The 15,226-nt window shown below is 41.0% G+C and overlaps 2 protein-coding genes across 12 annotated transcripts in view; one reads left to right on the top strand and one right to left on the bottom strand.

The window, feature by feature from the left end:
* The window catches only part of LOC106904873 (KAT8 regulatory NSL complex subunit 1), a 38,733-nt gene extending 27,971 nt beyond the window's left edge, over positions 1-10,762 (top strand). For 3 of the 4 annotated variants that reach the window (XM_014969368.2, XM_014969366.2, XM_014969369.2), the window contains exons 5-15: positions 1,170-1,279; positions 2,321-2,456; positions 3,918-4,083; positions 4,437-4,592; positions 5,258-5,476; positions 5,572-5,726; positions 6,786-6,910; positions 7,000-7,057; positions 7,939-8,051; positions 8,125-8,377; positions 9,094-10,762. In XM_014969368.2, the coding sequence (XP_014824854.2) occupies positions 1,170-1,279; positions 2,321-2,456; positions 3,918-4,083; positions 4,437-4,592; positions 5,258-5,476; positions 5,572-5,726; positions 6,786-6,910; positions 7,000-7,057; positions 7,939-8,051; positions 8,125-8,377; positions 9,094-9,300 (1,698 nt within the window). In that variant the 3' untranslated portion in view covers positions 9,301-10,762. The remainder of the gene's footprint in view (positions 1-1,169; positions 1,280-2,320; positions 2,457-3,917; positions 4,084-4,436; positions 4,593-5,257; positions 5,477-5,571; positions 5,727-6,785; positions 6,911-6,999; positions 7,058-7,938; positions 8,052-8,124; positions 8,378-9,093) is intronic. The other variant, XM_014969370.2, reaches the window with a different exon arrangement.
* A 52-nt stretch (positions 10,763-10,814) lies between these two features.
* mapta (microtubule-associated protein tau a) overlaps positions 10,815-15,226 on the bottom strand; it is a 35,171-nt gene continuing 30,759 nt past the window's right edge. For 7 of the 8 annotated variants that reach the window (XM_088016337.1, XM_088016333.1, XM_088016335.1 and 4 more), the window contains one exon: positions 10,815-14,057. In XM_088016337.1, the coding sequence (XP_087872463.1) occupies positions 13,860-14,057 (198 nt within the window). In that variant the 3' untranslated portion in view covers positions 10,815-13,859. The remainder of the gene's footprint in view (positions 14,058-15,226) is intronic. The other variant, XM_088016331.1, reaches the window with a different exon arrangement.

Below are 15,226 nucleotides of genomic sequence, written 5' to 3'. Positions count from 1 at the left end.
TTTAGATTGAAATTTAATATGCACCTGCGATCTTCTAAGGTTCCTCTGAGAGGAGCTGCAGGCAAAGTGACTCATGTAGCATTCAGCAATAATCATAAAGTGCTGTCAATAAACCTTTGAACTCTGACCGTTATTGTTTTTGATTAAAACTGAAAGTCTTTCTTAAGGCCGACTGTGTTATCACAGATAGCTTCTCTTAAAACCCCATTCTAGTTTAATTAGGCTGTTCTGTTTTGCCTGGTGTTTTTTTTAATCATTTTTTTCATTTGGTGTGTCTTCCAATCTGTTTTATCTCGCCGAAACCCCAGCGAAGTTGTAAATCAGTTTAAACTAAGGTGCTTAAACTTAAAAAGTGTGCTAAATGTTAGGACTAATCAGATCAGATCTGCATCCTGCAGCTGTTGAGAATGTTTGTTTTACTGACGAGCTCGGTCATAATGCAAACTAGCTTTTTAAATATTTGAGTTGAGCAGCACCTCGTTCTGTGTTTTATTTTAGTATGTAAACCTAAGACTTCCTGCTGACTCCTCTCCACAAGTTTTTTTTCCCTGATGGTGAGAAACAATGAACGTGCTTGTTTCTCTAAATCAAAGAAAACATGGAAAGGAAATAAGCGTCTGAAGGAAAGGATTTTTCTTTCCCTTAGCTTCCAACCAATAAACTCAATTTTAAAAAAAAAAAGCTCTTTCAGCATTCTTACACAAGCAATTTTTGTCAATTTGTCTCAAAATGTGCTTCTCTTTGCCTCGACTGGAATTGTTTGAAAGAATGTGGCCCTGAAGTAGTGTGTGTGTGTGTGTGTTCCCATTCTCTCGGTTTAAAGTAGAGAACAGTTTGTTTTTCTTATTCTTGGTGCAGTTTCTCATTTTAAGCTCCCAACTGCATGCTTTTGGTGTCATTGTGAAGACATTTCTCATTTGAAAGACCATTAAAAGCTTGTGAAGCAGAGCAAGCCGCAAATTCTGATGGAGAGCAGATTTTTTAGCTTTGGGAGATTCCAGCCCTTTTAACAAATCTGTCTGAATAATTCAGGACGGGGATGGTTCGGTTCATCTGTTATGTCGTTTCCTTAAATATCCCGGCCCGGCTGGGCGCTGCGGGGTCAGGCTGTTCCAGTTAACGCGCCGAGGTGTAGTCACAACTGGTTTCTGTCTTATCTGTCGACGCAGGATGTTGGTGCAGAACGGCTGGACAACACGAGCCCCGCCCACGTCACCGGCACAGAGCAGGGCCCGTGGAAAGGTCAGAACGGGCAGCCAGTGAACGGCGTCCTCAGCAGGTACAGCTAATCATTACCTTCATGTTGAGATTTCTGAGAAATGGAAGAGCGGGTTGTCCGCAGTAATGGATGTGTAATTATCAGATGCTGATGTTACCGAGAGCCGCAGTGATTAGACTCTGAATCTGTTCATCAGCAGGAAGGTCTCAGGGCTTGTTTTACAGGCCACATCTTGACTTGTCATGACTAAAGAGCAGGGCTGTAATTAATAAAGAAAACGGCTGCTTTCATTTGGATGAGCTGATTAAACGGGGTTCAGGCTGACGGTTCGGTCATTACAACACGGACCTGGAACCGAGGTGTTTAAAAATGCTCCTTTAAAATGTCTACTTTGAGGAAAACAAACATTATTCATAACTGCTTTCAACTGTTATATCATGAGGAAGTGGCACATAATAAGGCACATAAACGATAAAGTGGTGGAAGACTAAAATAGGTCAATTTTCACTCAATTTTCTTTGATAAATGAGGAGATTATGAAATGAAAACCAAAGGTTAGAGAAATGTGGTTTGATTCATAAAGTGGGATATTTTTTTGTAATGGTGCAACTTTCTCTCAGATTCAAAGCTCAGTTTATGCAGCTCTTTTTTTTTTTTTTTTTTTTTTCATTTTCCTCTGTCTTGGCATTAACGGCCTGCATGGTCGAAGTACCGACAGTCGGCTCTCATTGTTTCAGTAGCATGACAAAAATTGTGCGATTTTGTTCTCAGCCCGACGTCGTCCGCCTGTTGTCACCATGGCGAACACTTTCCTGGGTGTTTTTTTGATTATGCAGAACAAAGCTCCGACGACTCAACTTCCAGAAGCTTGTTATAGGCCAGTTAAATCAAAATCTGTCAACCAAATCTTAAAACAAAACTAGAGATCAGTTCCACTCGGGAAATTTCTAAGCTATTTTTATCCTAGTTGGAATGTTAACTGGATGTTGACTGGACCAGATGTAACTTCATGGCCAGATGTTGCGTTAAAGCAGAAAAAGTTTTAATAAAACCATGGTGTAGGCATTCCTGATGACCCGTCTCCCTTCTTTGTTGCGGCAGGATGGCGGACAGCGCAGACGGCAAGCTCCAGCCAGCCTACGACAGCACGTGTGTGGCGGCGCGTACGCGGCCGCTCATTGGCTGCCGGCGGCGGCGGCTCATTCAGCCGAACACGGTGACGAACCTCAATGGCAAGGTGAGCCGGTCTACCCGACCGAGCCCTGTTTGATTTGTTGCTGTCGAACTTTAATGCAGGATAATTTTGATCCGTCATTTTTTTTATTCAATACGTTTGCTTTAAAAACTCAGAGAATCGGCTTTTGTTGGTTAAAATCTTCTAGTGTTTGATGCTCATTCAGCGGCAGTGAATGCACCATTGTTCTCACAGCGTCTTGTGTTGTTCCACTGCACTTTGATGAGTGCCTTCTGGCCTGTAACCTAATAACTGAGTAAACAAGAAATGACTGACTTGTGTATGGAAAACTCTGCATTGTGAATCGAACAACAAAAGAGGGCGATCGCTCTCTCGGGTTTTAATTGAGAAGTGAGTTAATTGTGAACCTTTGTCACTGATTTAATGAGTTTGCAAATGCATCTTTTTATACGGTTTTAAAGGTTGCAGGTTTTCTGCAGGGACTTTACAAAGTGAAACATAATCATGTCGAGTTCAATTACAGACGTATTGAAATTACAATATGTCTGTAATTTCAACCATAGGTTTTTATTATGTTTAGGTACGTCTTAAATTTGTACATTTGTTCAGCATTTGATCAATTTGTAATTATTCAAATAATACAATGGCCAAATGTCAGGAGGATCTTACAATTGCACTTTTAAGTGTTTTCCTGAAAGTTTTCAGATCAATTCATGCATCAGCTTGTTTTCTTAATACGTTGGAAACATTCATTAGTTCAGTTGTTGCTAATGAATGTTACGTTACAATGTGTTAATGTTACGTTGTGACAAAAGTCAAAATCTCATGAACCAGAGAAGCGATTATTGTCGAAAATTAATCTCTAGATATTTAACTTCACTGGGAAACTCATTTGCAAAACTGACTTCATGTCTTAAAATTGCGTGTTTAGACAAACGACCCATGTTTTACTTGCGTCATCTTGTACCAGCGTCTTCGTTATGGGCAAATTTAATTTTAACAAGACTTGACTCAATAACAGTGATTTTCAGATGGTCATCAGTAACTGTAACCAAGCTTTTACTGTATGGGGTAAGAATGCAACAAAGCGAGTTGGCTACGATGTAAAACGTCTCCAGTGACTTGGCTCAGGAGGAAAACACAAATTGAAGTTGATGGTTCCATTAAATTAGTGAAAACTATCATTTAAACATTGTCAGAGCTAAAAAATACCAACTTAAGACTTTTATCCTGACTGATTTTATTAATTTAGGCTACAAGCCTATTTTTGTCGTCCTTTCAGTTTAAAAAAAGATTGTGTTGAAAAGTTAGTTTGTAATGTTACAATGAAGTTACAGAAACTTGCAGGAATCCAGATTTAAAAAAAAATCACCTTTCTATGCCTTTCTATGTTGCCAGGACAAAAATCAAATTAGCTGCTCTGACTGCATATATGATGTGTATGATGAATTGTGTGTATGAATAAAGCGGTCTTTAACTAGCCCCTGTGTTGTCGCCTGGCAGACCCCGAGGAGCAGCTGTACGCAGTGTAGCTGCAGGGTGAACCCCAGCTGTGTGATGTGTGGTGGCTGGCCCACCCCCAGAGAGGAACCCCAGTACGAGCTTCCCACCCTGGAGCGCCTGTCAAGGCTGGATCTTGGCGTCCACCCCATCCTCTCCTTCCCTGACGGTCAGTGCAGCGCTGAAGTTTATGCAGTCATTTCCTACTTTACATCTTGGAGAGGAAGGCAGGCAGGGAGTGGCCGTAAAGAGGCAGACAGGCAGGAAATTCTTAGACAACATTTTCAGCTTTCTTTTTTTTTTTTTCTCCTCTCGTGAAATAGCTGAGTAATTGAGTAGTTACTACTGGAGCAAATCATGGGCTATTTATGAATAATTAAAGTTTTGTGATGGTTTGAGAACATATTTTTTCTCCTGTGGATAAAATATGACTCCTCCTATCGTGTGGGAGATGAATACGAGGAATCTTGCTGATAAAATAAAATCATCCCGGTTTGACCTCCTTCATTCGATCTTCCCCAGATGTTTCTGTGGGCCTTCGTCTGCAGCAGGTGATGAAGAGCCAGTGGCAGTCGAAGTCGCTGGAGAGGAGCAAACCCCTGAAGAAGCTGTCGCTTAAACACAAGCTCTCCTCATCCAAAGAGAAGCACAAGTTCACCAGCTCCCTCATGGCAGTCAGTGAGTACCGGGGTTTCCAATAAACCTGAATTCGGGTTTTTTTTTTTACCTTAATTTATAGCCAGGTCCTTTATGTTTAGACATTACACCATACACTAAATATTCTTTAAAATAACACTGTTGTTACTAGATGACATTATCTGATTTTCATGACAAATGTAGATATTTAGGCGTCTCAGTATTTCCTGCAGGATGTTGATTTGTTTCTAACAATATAAATGATTTGATGCACTAAAGTGTTGCTGATGATGTTACAGTTCAGGGAAGTTTGAATAAGTGATATGTTAATATTAGTATAGTTGCTCTCTTTTTTTAATGACTGTATGTCATAAAATCTCATCGGTTTTGTGTTGTAAATCCTTGATCTGCGAGGGAAAAAACCTCAAATATGAGTCTCAACAAAAAAAAAAATTAAACTTGTTCACATGTTGGATAATTTTAAAGCCCGTTTCTACAGTAACTTTATTTCTTAGAAAAAGCTTTCTAAGAAATGCTACCCAGGACATGATGTTACTCAGAACTGTTTGCTTCATACATTTCTGCTAACTGTTAGGGGGAAATGCTGCTTTCCCTACAACAGGACCAACAGGAAGTAGACCCAACAAATCAGGACTTTAAATACTTTAAAGTTTTTAAGATGCCCGTTTTCGTGGTTGGTGTCGCAGGACTGAGCCACTGTAAGAATCGCATTGACAAGCAGAGGACAGTTGATGGCAGCATGGGCAGTAACAGCAGCAGCAGCGCCATACTGACCATGCCCAGACTCGACAGCCAGGGTGGGTGCAAAACCGAGCGACTGCACACCCTCTCCACTCCGTTAGGACCCTACGACAAGAACTACAGCCGCAAGAGATTAAGAGAGCACTCGCTGGACAGGGCTGACAGTGAGTTCCCCCCCCCACCCCGACACACACGTCAATACAAACCAAAGGTTAAAACACCTCTCCATCTCCTACATCCGTGCGTCTTTTCCCCATAGCTTCCCCGAAGCTTTTCTTGGACACAAGCAGTCCCTGCACAACACTGGCCAACATGCACCCGTCGCTCCACAGCCCGCTGACGCGCCAGCTGTCCACGTCGTCAGATACGTCCACGCAGCTGGGCGCCGGCAGCCAGAGCGTCCCCAGCACACCGGTAAACACACAACCCCCCCCCCCCCCCACCACCACACACAGATTCTGTCACTTATTCCACCAAAAGACATGGTGACATTCTTAACTATTATGTTAAGAAATAAATTTTTATGAAAGTTATCTACTGAATCATTAAGGAGTAAATCCACTTCAAAAGGCTCAGTGTAAAAACATGCAAATGAGGCTTAGTCTTGAATGTACAAGGTATTGAACAAACAGGAAGCAAACTTTGGTATGATAGTTGCACATTAGCAACTTATTCTTTTAAAGCTAAATCTTTACCACCTCTATAGTTGACTAAAGTTCTGCCCTCTGGTACTTGAACATGTGCTAGAGACAATAGTTTAACAAATAAAAAAAAACAACCTAATTATAGTTTCATAAACCAAATGTCTGTTTTGAATGTTTTGTAAATGTTTTTGTTCTTAGACTCGGTTAGTTTCAGAATCACCCAAACATGTACTATTTATATCTGTTTTTGTCAACACTCAGCGCAGCTGTCTTGTTTTTAAGTCTGAATGTCGGAGGGATCTTGACCTTTCTTCAATTCTGCAGTAAAAGCCTAAAAATGTAGTTTCAGGATGCTGCAGATCAAGTGGTTCACCCCTGATTTAAAAGCTTCAGGCTGGATGGGGCGCAGCTTTACTGTAAATGTTTCAAACTGTACACAGATCACGAACGCGTAGAGACCGCCTGAAAGTTTCTGATAAAAGCAACCTGAGTTGAGACTGAGACTCAAACTGAAACTGCTTGTGGTTTTCACTTTTTCTGGTGGTGGAGCGCAAGAAGAAAAACGTAAACATCCAGTTGATTTGGCTATAGGAGCCAAGCTGTTTCTAGTTTAACCTCAACACATTTTTTTTTCCCTAATACATCTTTTTAAGTTTCTGTCTAAAGTTTTTACCACAATAATCGAAGTGTTCAGAGCTCCTTAAAAAAAAATCACATTAAACATAATTAATGCCCCTTGAAGGCTTGAAATCAAACTGACAGTTTAAAAATGTTCTCTTTGTGTCAAGAACAACGCTGCTACATTTGTCGATGTTTTCCCATCTTTCAGCAGCAGCCAATCAAGAGGAGGCGTGGTGAGAGTTCCTTCGACATCAACAACATAGTGATCCCCATGTCTGTGGCGGCCACCACCCGGGTGGAGAAGCTGCAGTATAAAGAGATCCTCACTCCGAGGTAACCGGCTCCTGCTGTCACTTCTGACTCTGCTTATCCTCACCAGCTGCCAGGTTTTCTGTGCTCAACATATCTCGTTGTTCCACTAGTTGGCGATCGGTGGACATTTTCTCTCAGCCGATAACAGCAGAGGAGAACGAGCGAGAGGTAGGCACTCCTGCTCAGTTTTACGGCTCTCAGTTTGGTTGTAATCATTTAAATCTGAAGTTTATGGGAGAAAGTCTTTGTATTCCAACTGAGCAAACAGTGACACCTGGTGGTCAAATATTTAACCGACTTGGATGAGATGAATGTTTCTAATAACCTTTAATAGCCTTTTTTTTCTCCAGGGATTTAAAATGTTTCTAGTTAATCACAGAAATATAAATCCAGGAAAAGTGCCAGCATTTTTTTTTCTTCTTGTATTTAGAACAGATATAATTGAATTGAGAAAAACAATAAGGAGCCAATTTAACAGCAGATCTAATTTTCAGCAAAGTTTACCAACATCTTAATTTAAAAAAGATGGAATGTATTAACCAGCCTGCGATAAACTGTTCATCAGGAGAGACAAACATCTGCTTTTAGTCATAAATGATTCCTGAAGTGTTTTGAATTTATGTGTTAGTGCTTTAATTTAGGTTGAGTCGTGATTTCTGACATTTCCTAATAAAATATTCTTCATTCCTGAGTTGGAGACAAAAGCATTGTTCTTTGAACTGTAAAAGGATGAGCACAATCACTGCAGTTGTGCGATTCATTTCTGATAATCATATTCAAAGGACAATAAAACAGGGTTTCATTTTACATTTCATTTAAATCACACAGAGAACATCTGAGAATCAGCCTCCTCACATATCCTCACAATCTGTCAAGTTCAAGTATCTGTTCCAAAAAAAAAATCATATTTCATATGAAAGTGAAATCACTGTTATAGATGTATAAAAACAATACAAGCTACCACTGTAATAAAGAGCTAATCTAAAAAATGTGGAGGGCAGCTTTCTGAAGACGTAGCGGCGTTTTTATTGGCTGCTGTTGGCCTGCAGGTGGAGGACTTGACGGACAGCGCCTTCATCCAGCTCCACCAGCCCTATGAGGACCAGGAGCGCTCCCGCTGGACCTGGATGGCTCTGGCTCCGGCTAAACGCAGGGGCAGCAGGTGAGTCGGTCCCCCCGCCACCCGAAGCTTTCTCGTGTCCGAGTCACGTGACGCCAACACTCGTGTCTCTCAGGTCATACAAATCTGTGGATGGACGGACCACGCCTCTGCTGTGTGGGACCAACCCGCCCACCCCTCAGCCCGCATCGCCGGACCCCGGCCACTGCCCCTCGCTGCACGACTACAGCCACGTGCCGTCGCCCATGAGCCCCCCCAGCCCCGACGCCTCGTCCAACCCCCAGACTCCCTGTTCCCGCGACTCCCACCGGCTGCTGTCCAATGAGGACACTCGGTGCTCCACGCCCGACTTTACCTTTGAGGAACGGGTAAGACAAAAAAAAAAAAAAGTGGCTCGGCAAATTTACATCCATGTTTTTGTTTTGCTCATCAGAGTTATAGTTAATATAATGAGATAGATGAACATAGCATTGATATTAAAACTAAATACTCTTTGCTAGACACATCATCACTATTACATAGAACCAGGTCTATCCAGAGACTTTTACTGAAAAGTCGACTTTGCTGCACCCAGATCAGCTTTTATCCAATTAATTAAACTTGTCTAAATTCTGCAAGCGTTTTAAAAGAAAGTGACCCAAATCCTGCTCTGACACAGACAATAAATTTGTTCATTCGAGCCAAAAAGTTTTGGAAACCTGCTGCCGTCATTTTAATACAGCAAATGTCCATTACTCTACAACAGTGGCATCTTAGTCATCCCATCCCTACAATAAAAAAAACAAAATAATTGGACTACTTTATTTGCTTGATTTGCTTGATTTTCACCATCTTGTCTCTCGTGATAAAACAGAAAAAGGACACCCTTGCTCTAAAGTCTGCGTGTCAGGAAAGTGTTTTAAAATTACAAAACGCCATGCTTGTGTTTTATTTAAATAAGGCACACCCTGCAAGTATATCTGAAAGAGCGACATGCTTGTACTATCTTACCAATTTACCCTAGTCTGACTGATTGACCCAAGTTTAATCAGCATTAGTAAAAACAATTCTGGTGCCATCGTTGACTTCTGTTTATATTTTCCAGACCGTAGCGCCGTGGGAACGCCGCAACTTCCCCCTGCCAGAAGACCCGGCCCCAGAGCCCGAAAGCGACCAACCAATCAGGCCGAGGGCCCGCAGCATCTCAGGGTGCCGATCGTCCGCCTACGGGCGTCTGGACTCGGACGACTCGGAGCTGCCTTGTGACGACGACGACGGCGGCCCCAAGCTCAGGGCCTCGTCCCACCGATGAGTGGCAGACAGGCGGAGGCGCCCCCTTCCCTTCCCCCGCCCCACACGGCTCCTCTCTGGCATTAACAAGCAGAACCTCAAAGCTGAATAAGATGTTAAATGGGTTCCTGTTGTTTGATATTCAAACATCAGTCTGATACTTTCACAGTTTTTAGTGAACATTATGGAGATAGAAGCCTTTCCCTTCACTTGTTTTTGTCACAGGGAAAAAAAACGATAAATGTAAAAAACAAAAAAAAGTATAAAACAACACATTACAAAAAGTGAGTTCTGTAGTAGGCTAAACAATGTACATGGGGGCTTAGTGGTGTTCATGTCGCGTGTACACTTGTAGCGCACTATGTAGCGACTCCTCAACATATGGCCAAAGGGTGTTTTCTATTGACTAGTTTGCTTGTAAATCCCCATGTACATTTTTAGTGGAGTGACAAATATCAAAACAAAAAAAACAAAAAAAAAAACCTCCCTACTTCCTTCCTCTTGCTCCTCATCCACATAAACAGGTACATTTAAGATGTGGTTCCCTCCTCCCCCACTAGAGGTCGCCTGAAATCACCAGAGCACTTCTCGTACTGCCAAGTCTAGTTCTGCTGGTTTGCTTTCTTTGTTTGTTTTTTTCCCATTCCTGACATGTTTTGTTGATCTCGTTCTGTCTGTTTCAGTGTGTAACGCATTAATTTGTTTTTATTTGAAGAGTAAAATCATTCCTACAGTCTCTTCGGAGAGCTCCCGTCTCGCTGCACAGGTTCCCACCGCCGGTTCTGTTTTAGAAAAAAAAAAAAGAAGAAAAAAAAGGGTGACGGCACAGACCCGGGAGCTGCTTTCTATTTTTATGTTCAGGTTTGAGCAATTGCCCGGCAGAAAGTTGCCTGCATGCTAAAATAAAAACAAACTAAAAAAGATGATGTTAGTCTTATCACACCAGTAATCCTAAAAGCTAATCTCACTCCTTTGCAAACAGTTGTGGCTGTAAATGAAATTGTGGCGACATAAACACGATAACCTCTGTGCTTTTTTTTTTTCTTCTTCCCCCTTTATGGTTTCTGTTTCAGCTTAAACAAGATTTTAAACATTTAAAATGTAGCAGCTCTCAATTAGAAGCCACCCGAGCTCAGGTCTTTCTGGACAGTAATTTAATGACACTTTTCCTCAGAATGATCAGTTCAAAGCCAGATTTTGTTTTTTTCCACTTTCACATCCTTGTAATTATGCTCTCACCTCATCCCTCCTCCACTTTACGTAACCAATTGCTATGCAAAAAAAGAAAAAAAAATCTATGGTTGTTTTCATTTTCCGCCTCCTTTGTACACAACCGTTCTGTTTTTCTTTTTTTTTTTTCTTTTTTTTGTAGTTAAGATGTCAATGTACCTGTTCGATTGTTGCAGCAGTTATAACCTAATCAAAAAGCAGAATTGTTTTCTTTCTTGTAAATAGTACCATTAAAACATTTATGTTTAACTTGGCACCGTTGTTCCCGTCTTGGTCATTCATTCGAGGTTCATTCAGACGCGAGTGTGACTTTGCAGCGTTTATTTCAAATACAGATATACAGCAACAAGAATCATCATAAACCAGTTACTGATCAATGCACAATAACGAGAACAATCACATTTCCACGTCTGTACAGCGTCAGAAGTAACCAAAAACAAAACAAAAGGCGAGTGTTGTTACTGCAGGAACCTCTTCACGGCACGCTGGGGGATCAGGTCTCATACCCTCCACCTCGTTTCTGACTGATCTCTGGAGACGGAACGTGGTCTACTGCAACTAAAGACGTCAGCATGCAGATAATGTTGCAAGCACACCTTGGAGTTCTACGCGTCTGCTGAGTTTTGACCCTTGTTATTCGCACGCCCTTCCAAAAAAGTCCGGAGCAGATACAAATGGGGTACACCAGGAGACCAATCTGTGAAAGGGAGGCAACAAGCAGACGGCTGTCTCTTACATTAAAAGCATGCAAGAATGTTTCATTAGTGCCAAAATGGATCACGGGAGAATTGGGGAGTCTAAAATGATGTTTTCCTGGCAGAAAATAACAGCAGCTGAAGAACTGAGCCTTGGCATCAAACTATATGCAGGGTTTCTGTGGTGTCATAAACCCTTAAATGTATCATCTTTGGAGCTTAAATATACCCACATTTTTCCATCTAATGAATTGGAGGTCTTTGTGATCACCGGTGATGCAATTCTAGCAGACCAATTGGAACATTTGACAAAACAAACATTTGAGTAATCAAAGCCAAAAGTTAAGCATTTTTATCTCCAAAATTGGCCCTTTTTTTTTTTTAGGGAATTAAAAACAAAATGTTCTTCCTAGTTAACCACTACCAGCTTAGTCTTGAGTTTAAATTTCAGAAACCTTATAGGTGTTTAAATAACATTGGGAATGTGAATCATTTTGAGGATTTACATCCATTTAAATGTATAAAATCAGCTGTTTTAAGGTTTAATGTGCTTGAAGTGTATGCATGTGAATCTAAAGGGATGCAGACGATGTGCGTTTCCTGGTTAGTGGCGACGTGCAGAGGTATTGATAAAGTGCCTGAAGAGGTGAACTTGTTGCTTTACAGTTTGTTTTTGCTTACCTTAATGATGCAGTGCACACACAAACCCCTTCATCCACCCATCTACTTGGCAACAACAGATTATTTTTCCAATTTCATTTCATAAGAGTTTGAAATAATACCTTAAATTACTTCCAGTAAAGCCTTTATGGGCTCCTTATTACGTTGAGCTTTTTTAAATTAGTAATTATCCTTGTTCTGATTATTTTGGTGCTTACTGTGGTTTAAATACTGCACACAATAAAGTCCCTCCCTTTAATCCTGTATTAAGGTTTTCTTCCCATAAATCAAGCTGTAGCACACGTACAATAGGAGCAGTAAAAAAAGAAAAAAAAGAAAAAGAGAAACACTGACAGTAGCAGGCACAATACAAATGTCCGTTCATATCAAATACATGTCATATATGCACAGAATACGATTATAAAACTGGCCCAACGCGAACCAAACTTCCTAGCCATTCTTTTTTTTTTCTTCTTTTTTTTTTTTTTAAGTCCAGCAAACTTTCCAGTCGCCTTTGTTGAAGATGGTGTGCCAGGAATAAAACCACTGAGGATATTTTGTGTTGACAATATGAGACGCAGAAAGGTTGTTGTCACCCGCAGTTCGCTCAGATATTCATTTTAACTGTCTGCTCGATGTAACATTTGGGTCAATATGGTAAGATTACGTGTTCAGTATTTATGGCAAGCCAAATTATCATAAAGTAGGCAGGATATTTCTTCTATGTCCCAAAATATCACATAGTTCACTGCCATACAATTCCAGCTACCTTTTCAAAATACGGAAGAGGCTTACGGACAAAAAACTAAACTTGTTTTTGTCAAACTTTTTAGAAAGTAGTAGTCAGTCTCTGAGATTAAAGACAGAATTCTGACTTTTTCCCCGCTATTCTAAAATTAAAGTTTGCAATGCTCTTTTGTATAAAAAAAAGTTTCAGATTTCTCCATTTATTTGACACCTGGTGTTGTCAAAACTCAATATGGCTGCTGCAAAGATAAAAGATAGTAATAGCTGCAGTGATAAACTGCTTATCTGCACTCCCAAAGTCATCAAATCTGTAAACATCGTAAAAACGCCAAATGCACAAAATGTAATTACACTTAAGGCCTCGAGCCATGAATTTATTTCCTGTAATGTCGCGTTGCGAAGGAGTATAGACAAGCTGAGGAATCCTTTTGACTGGTGAACTGAGGTATGGGTGTCACATGTCTGGATGAACGTCTAAGTTCAGACAGTGGGTGAACTTAGTTTTTCCTTTTAGCTTCAAAGCTCAGGCAGCGTCTCCCTTTGCTCCTCAGTGGTCTTATTTTTGCCACACCACCGACCGCGGTCACCTACTGTAGCTGGAGGCGCAGCACATGTCGGGACACAAAGCAAAGAAAGCAGAGAGGTCTGCAAGACATTTTTCTGTCTAGACAAGAAATTTGCTACTTTTTCTTTTGACATTTTTTCCTCCCAAACCTTCATCAGAGCCCGTCACTGTTCCTTTATATCAAACTGGAGCTAAAGAGTTGGATTTGCCCTCCTCTCTCAAGGCTCATGTTCTGTGTATCTAAAAAAAAAAAAATAGTGAACACCCATCGAAGGGAAACTGGTAAAGGTTCACAGTCTGTGACAGGAAACCAAGTAATTTTTTTTCATCAGGACGCGTTGGGATGAAACAATTCGCTCGGATTCGCTGGGGAAATTTTGCTCAGCTGGATGCTTTAACTCCTAAATATTTACTACAAAAGGTTTAAGTATTTTTGCAAGAAGACCACAGAGAGAAATCAATACAGTTTGGCCTACCTGCTATTCAGATCTTTTTCTTTTTTTGTTCTTCACTAAAAAGAAACGCCTCAGTAAATTTAAGAGGTTAGTGGAGGACAAACAGTGATGGGTATCTTTAAAAAAAAAGTCCAGTGAAAGTAATGAGGAAGGCATTATACAACTCCTCTACGTGGTGGTGTGGTGCAGGTGGAGCAGGAAGCGGGAGCGGGGGCGGGACGGGGCACGTTCACAAGCCCTGCTTGGCCAGCGAGGCGGACACCTGGTCGGCCAGCGTGGAGAGCTGCGGGGAGTCGGTCATGTTGATGCTGCCGGAGGACGACACGGTGCTGAGCTGCTGGGGCGAGTCTTCCAGGGAGATGATCTCAGCGCCGTGGTCGGTGCGTGCCTTGGCCGTCTCACGGAAGCTCAGCTTGTGGCTCTCAATCTGCAACCGGCAGGAAAGGTCAGATTCATGACCCCCCGCCCTCCCACTGCTGAGGCAATTAGACTCTGAGAAGGTTTCAGATCACTGGAAGAGATCTGAGCGACTTCAGTGTGTTTTATATGAATAGACCAACACAAAGCAGTGTCTGAAATGAAACTCCTGACGTTTTTACGGCTGTGGGAATGAATGGGGCTAAAATACAGTAAAAACCGGGAAGAAAACCGGTTTGAAGAGCTTCATTGACCCTAAACATCCAACCAGGGTAACTCAAATCAAAGCATGTTAATATGTGTTAGAATGTCCTAGTCAAAGTCTAGAGCAGTGGTCTGCAACCTGTGGTTCTGGAGCCGCAAGTGGCTCTTTGGGTGTTCCACAGTGACTCATTAAAACTCTGACTAAAAATGAAGTAATGTTTTTAAATAAACAAATGCATGTTTTAGTTGCATTCAAACTGGAAGTATCAGTTACATTATTTAAATCTAGTTTTCTTGTCACAAGCTTGGAAACGATATGCTTTTATTTAGCTACGTCGACGTCTGATGGAAGAAAATCTATCCATCCTCTTTTTGCAAAGGTTTTCAGATTTTTATTTGTTTTAAAATCTAAAAATAGAAATTACAACAATTTGCTACAGTAAATATTTATCAAAAATGAAAGTTTTCTTTTTCCCCCCCCAAATATTAATTTAAACTTTAAATTTTAAAGTTTAAATGAATTGAACTTTAAATGAACTTATTTTGCATCTATAAATAAGTTTTGTTTGGCCAGACTGAAGACAGAAATGTCTCTTTGTATTGTTAAAGGTTGCAGACACCTGGTTTAGAGCTAAATAAAAATTGTGAATCTGTAGCAAGACTTGAAAACTGATGTTCACAGAGGTTCTGTGTCCAGTCTGACTCAGCTTAGGCTATTTTGGAAAGAGTAAGTAAACATGCAGAGCTGGTGGACCGCAGAAGACTGGAAGCTAAGACAAAGGTGGGTTTTTCAAAGTATCAACTTAGTTTGGAAACAATGAATTATTTTCCTTCCACTTCTTCAGGTATGTGCCACTTTGTGTTGGTTCAGAAGATTAAATCCCAATAAAATACGCTGAAGTTTGTGACTGTAGCAAGACAACCACAATACAAGGGGGAGGGGGGCAAATAATTTTTAACGTAATAATTATTACA

The sequence above is a fragment of the Poecilia mexicana genome, unplaced genomic scaffold (genome assembly GCF_051168715.1).
Source record: "Poecilia mexicana isolate PSO_F unplaced genomic scaffold, ASM5116871v1 scaffold_19, whole genome shotgun sequence".
NCBI lineage: Eukaryota > Metazoa > Chordata > Actinopteri > Cyprinodontiformes > Poeciliidae > Poecilia > Poecilia mexicana.
The sequence above is the reverse complement of the archived record's forward strand: the minus strand, read 5'-3'. Positions and strand labels throughout refer to the sequence as shown.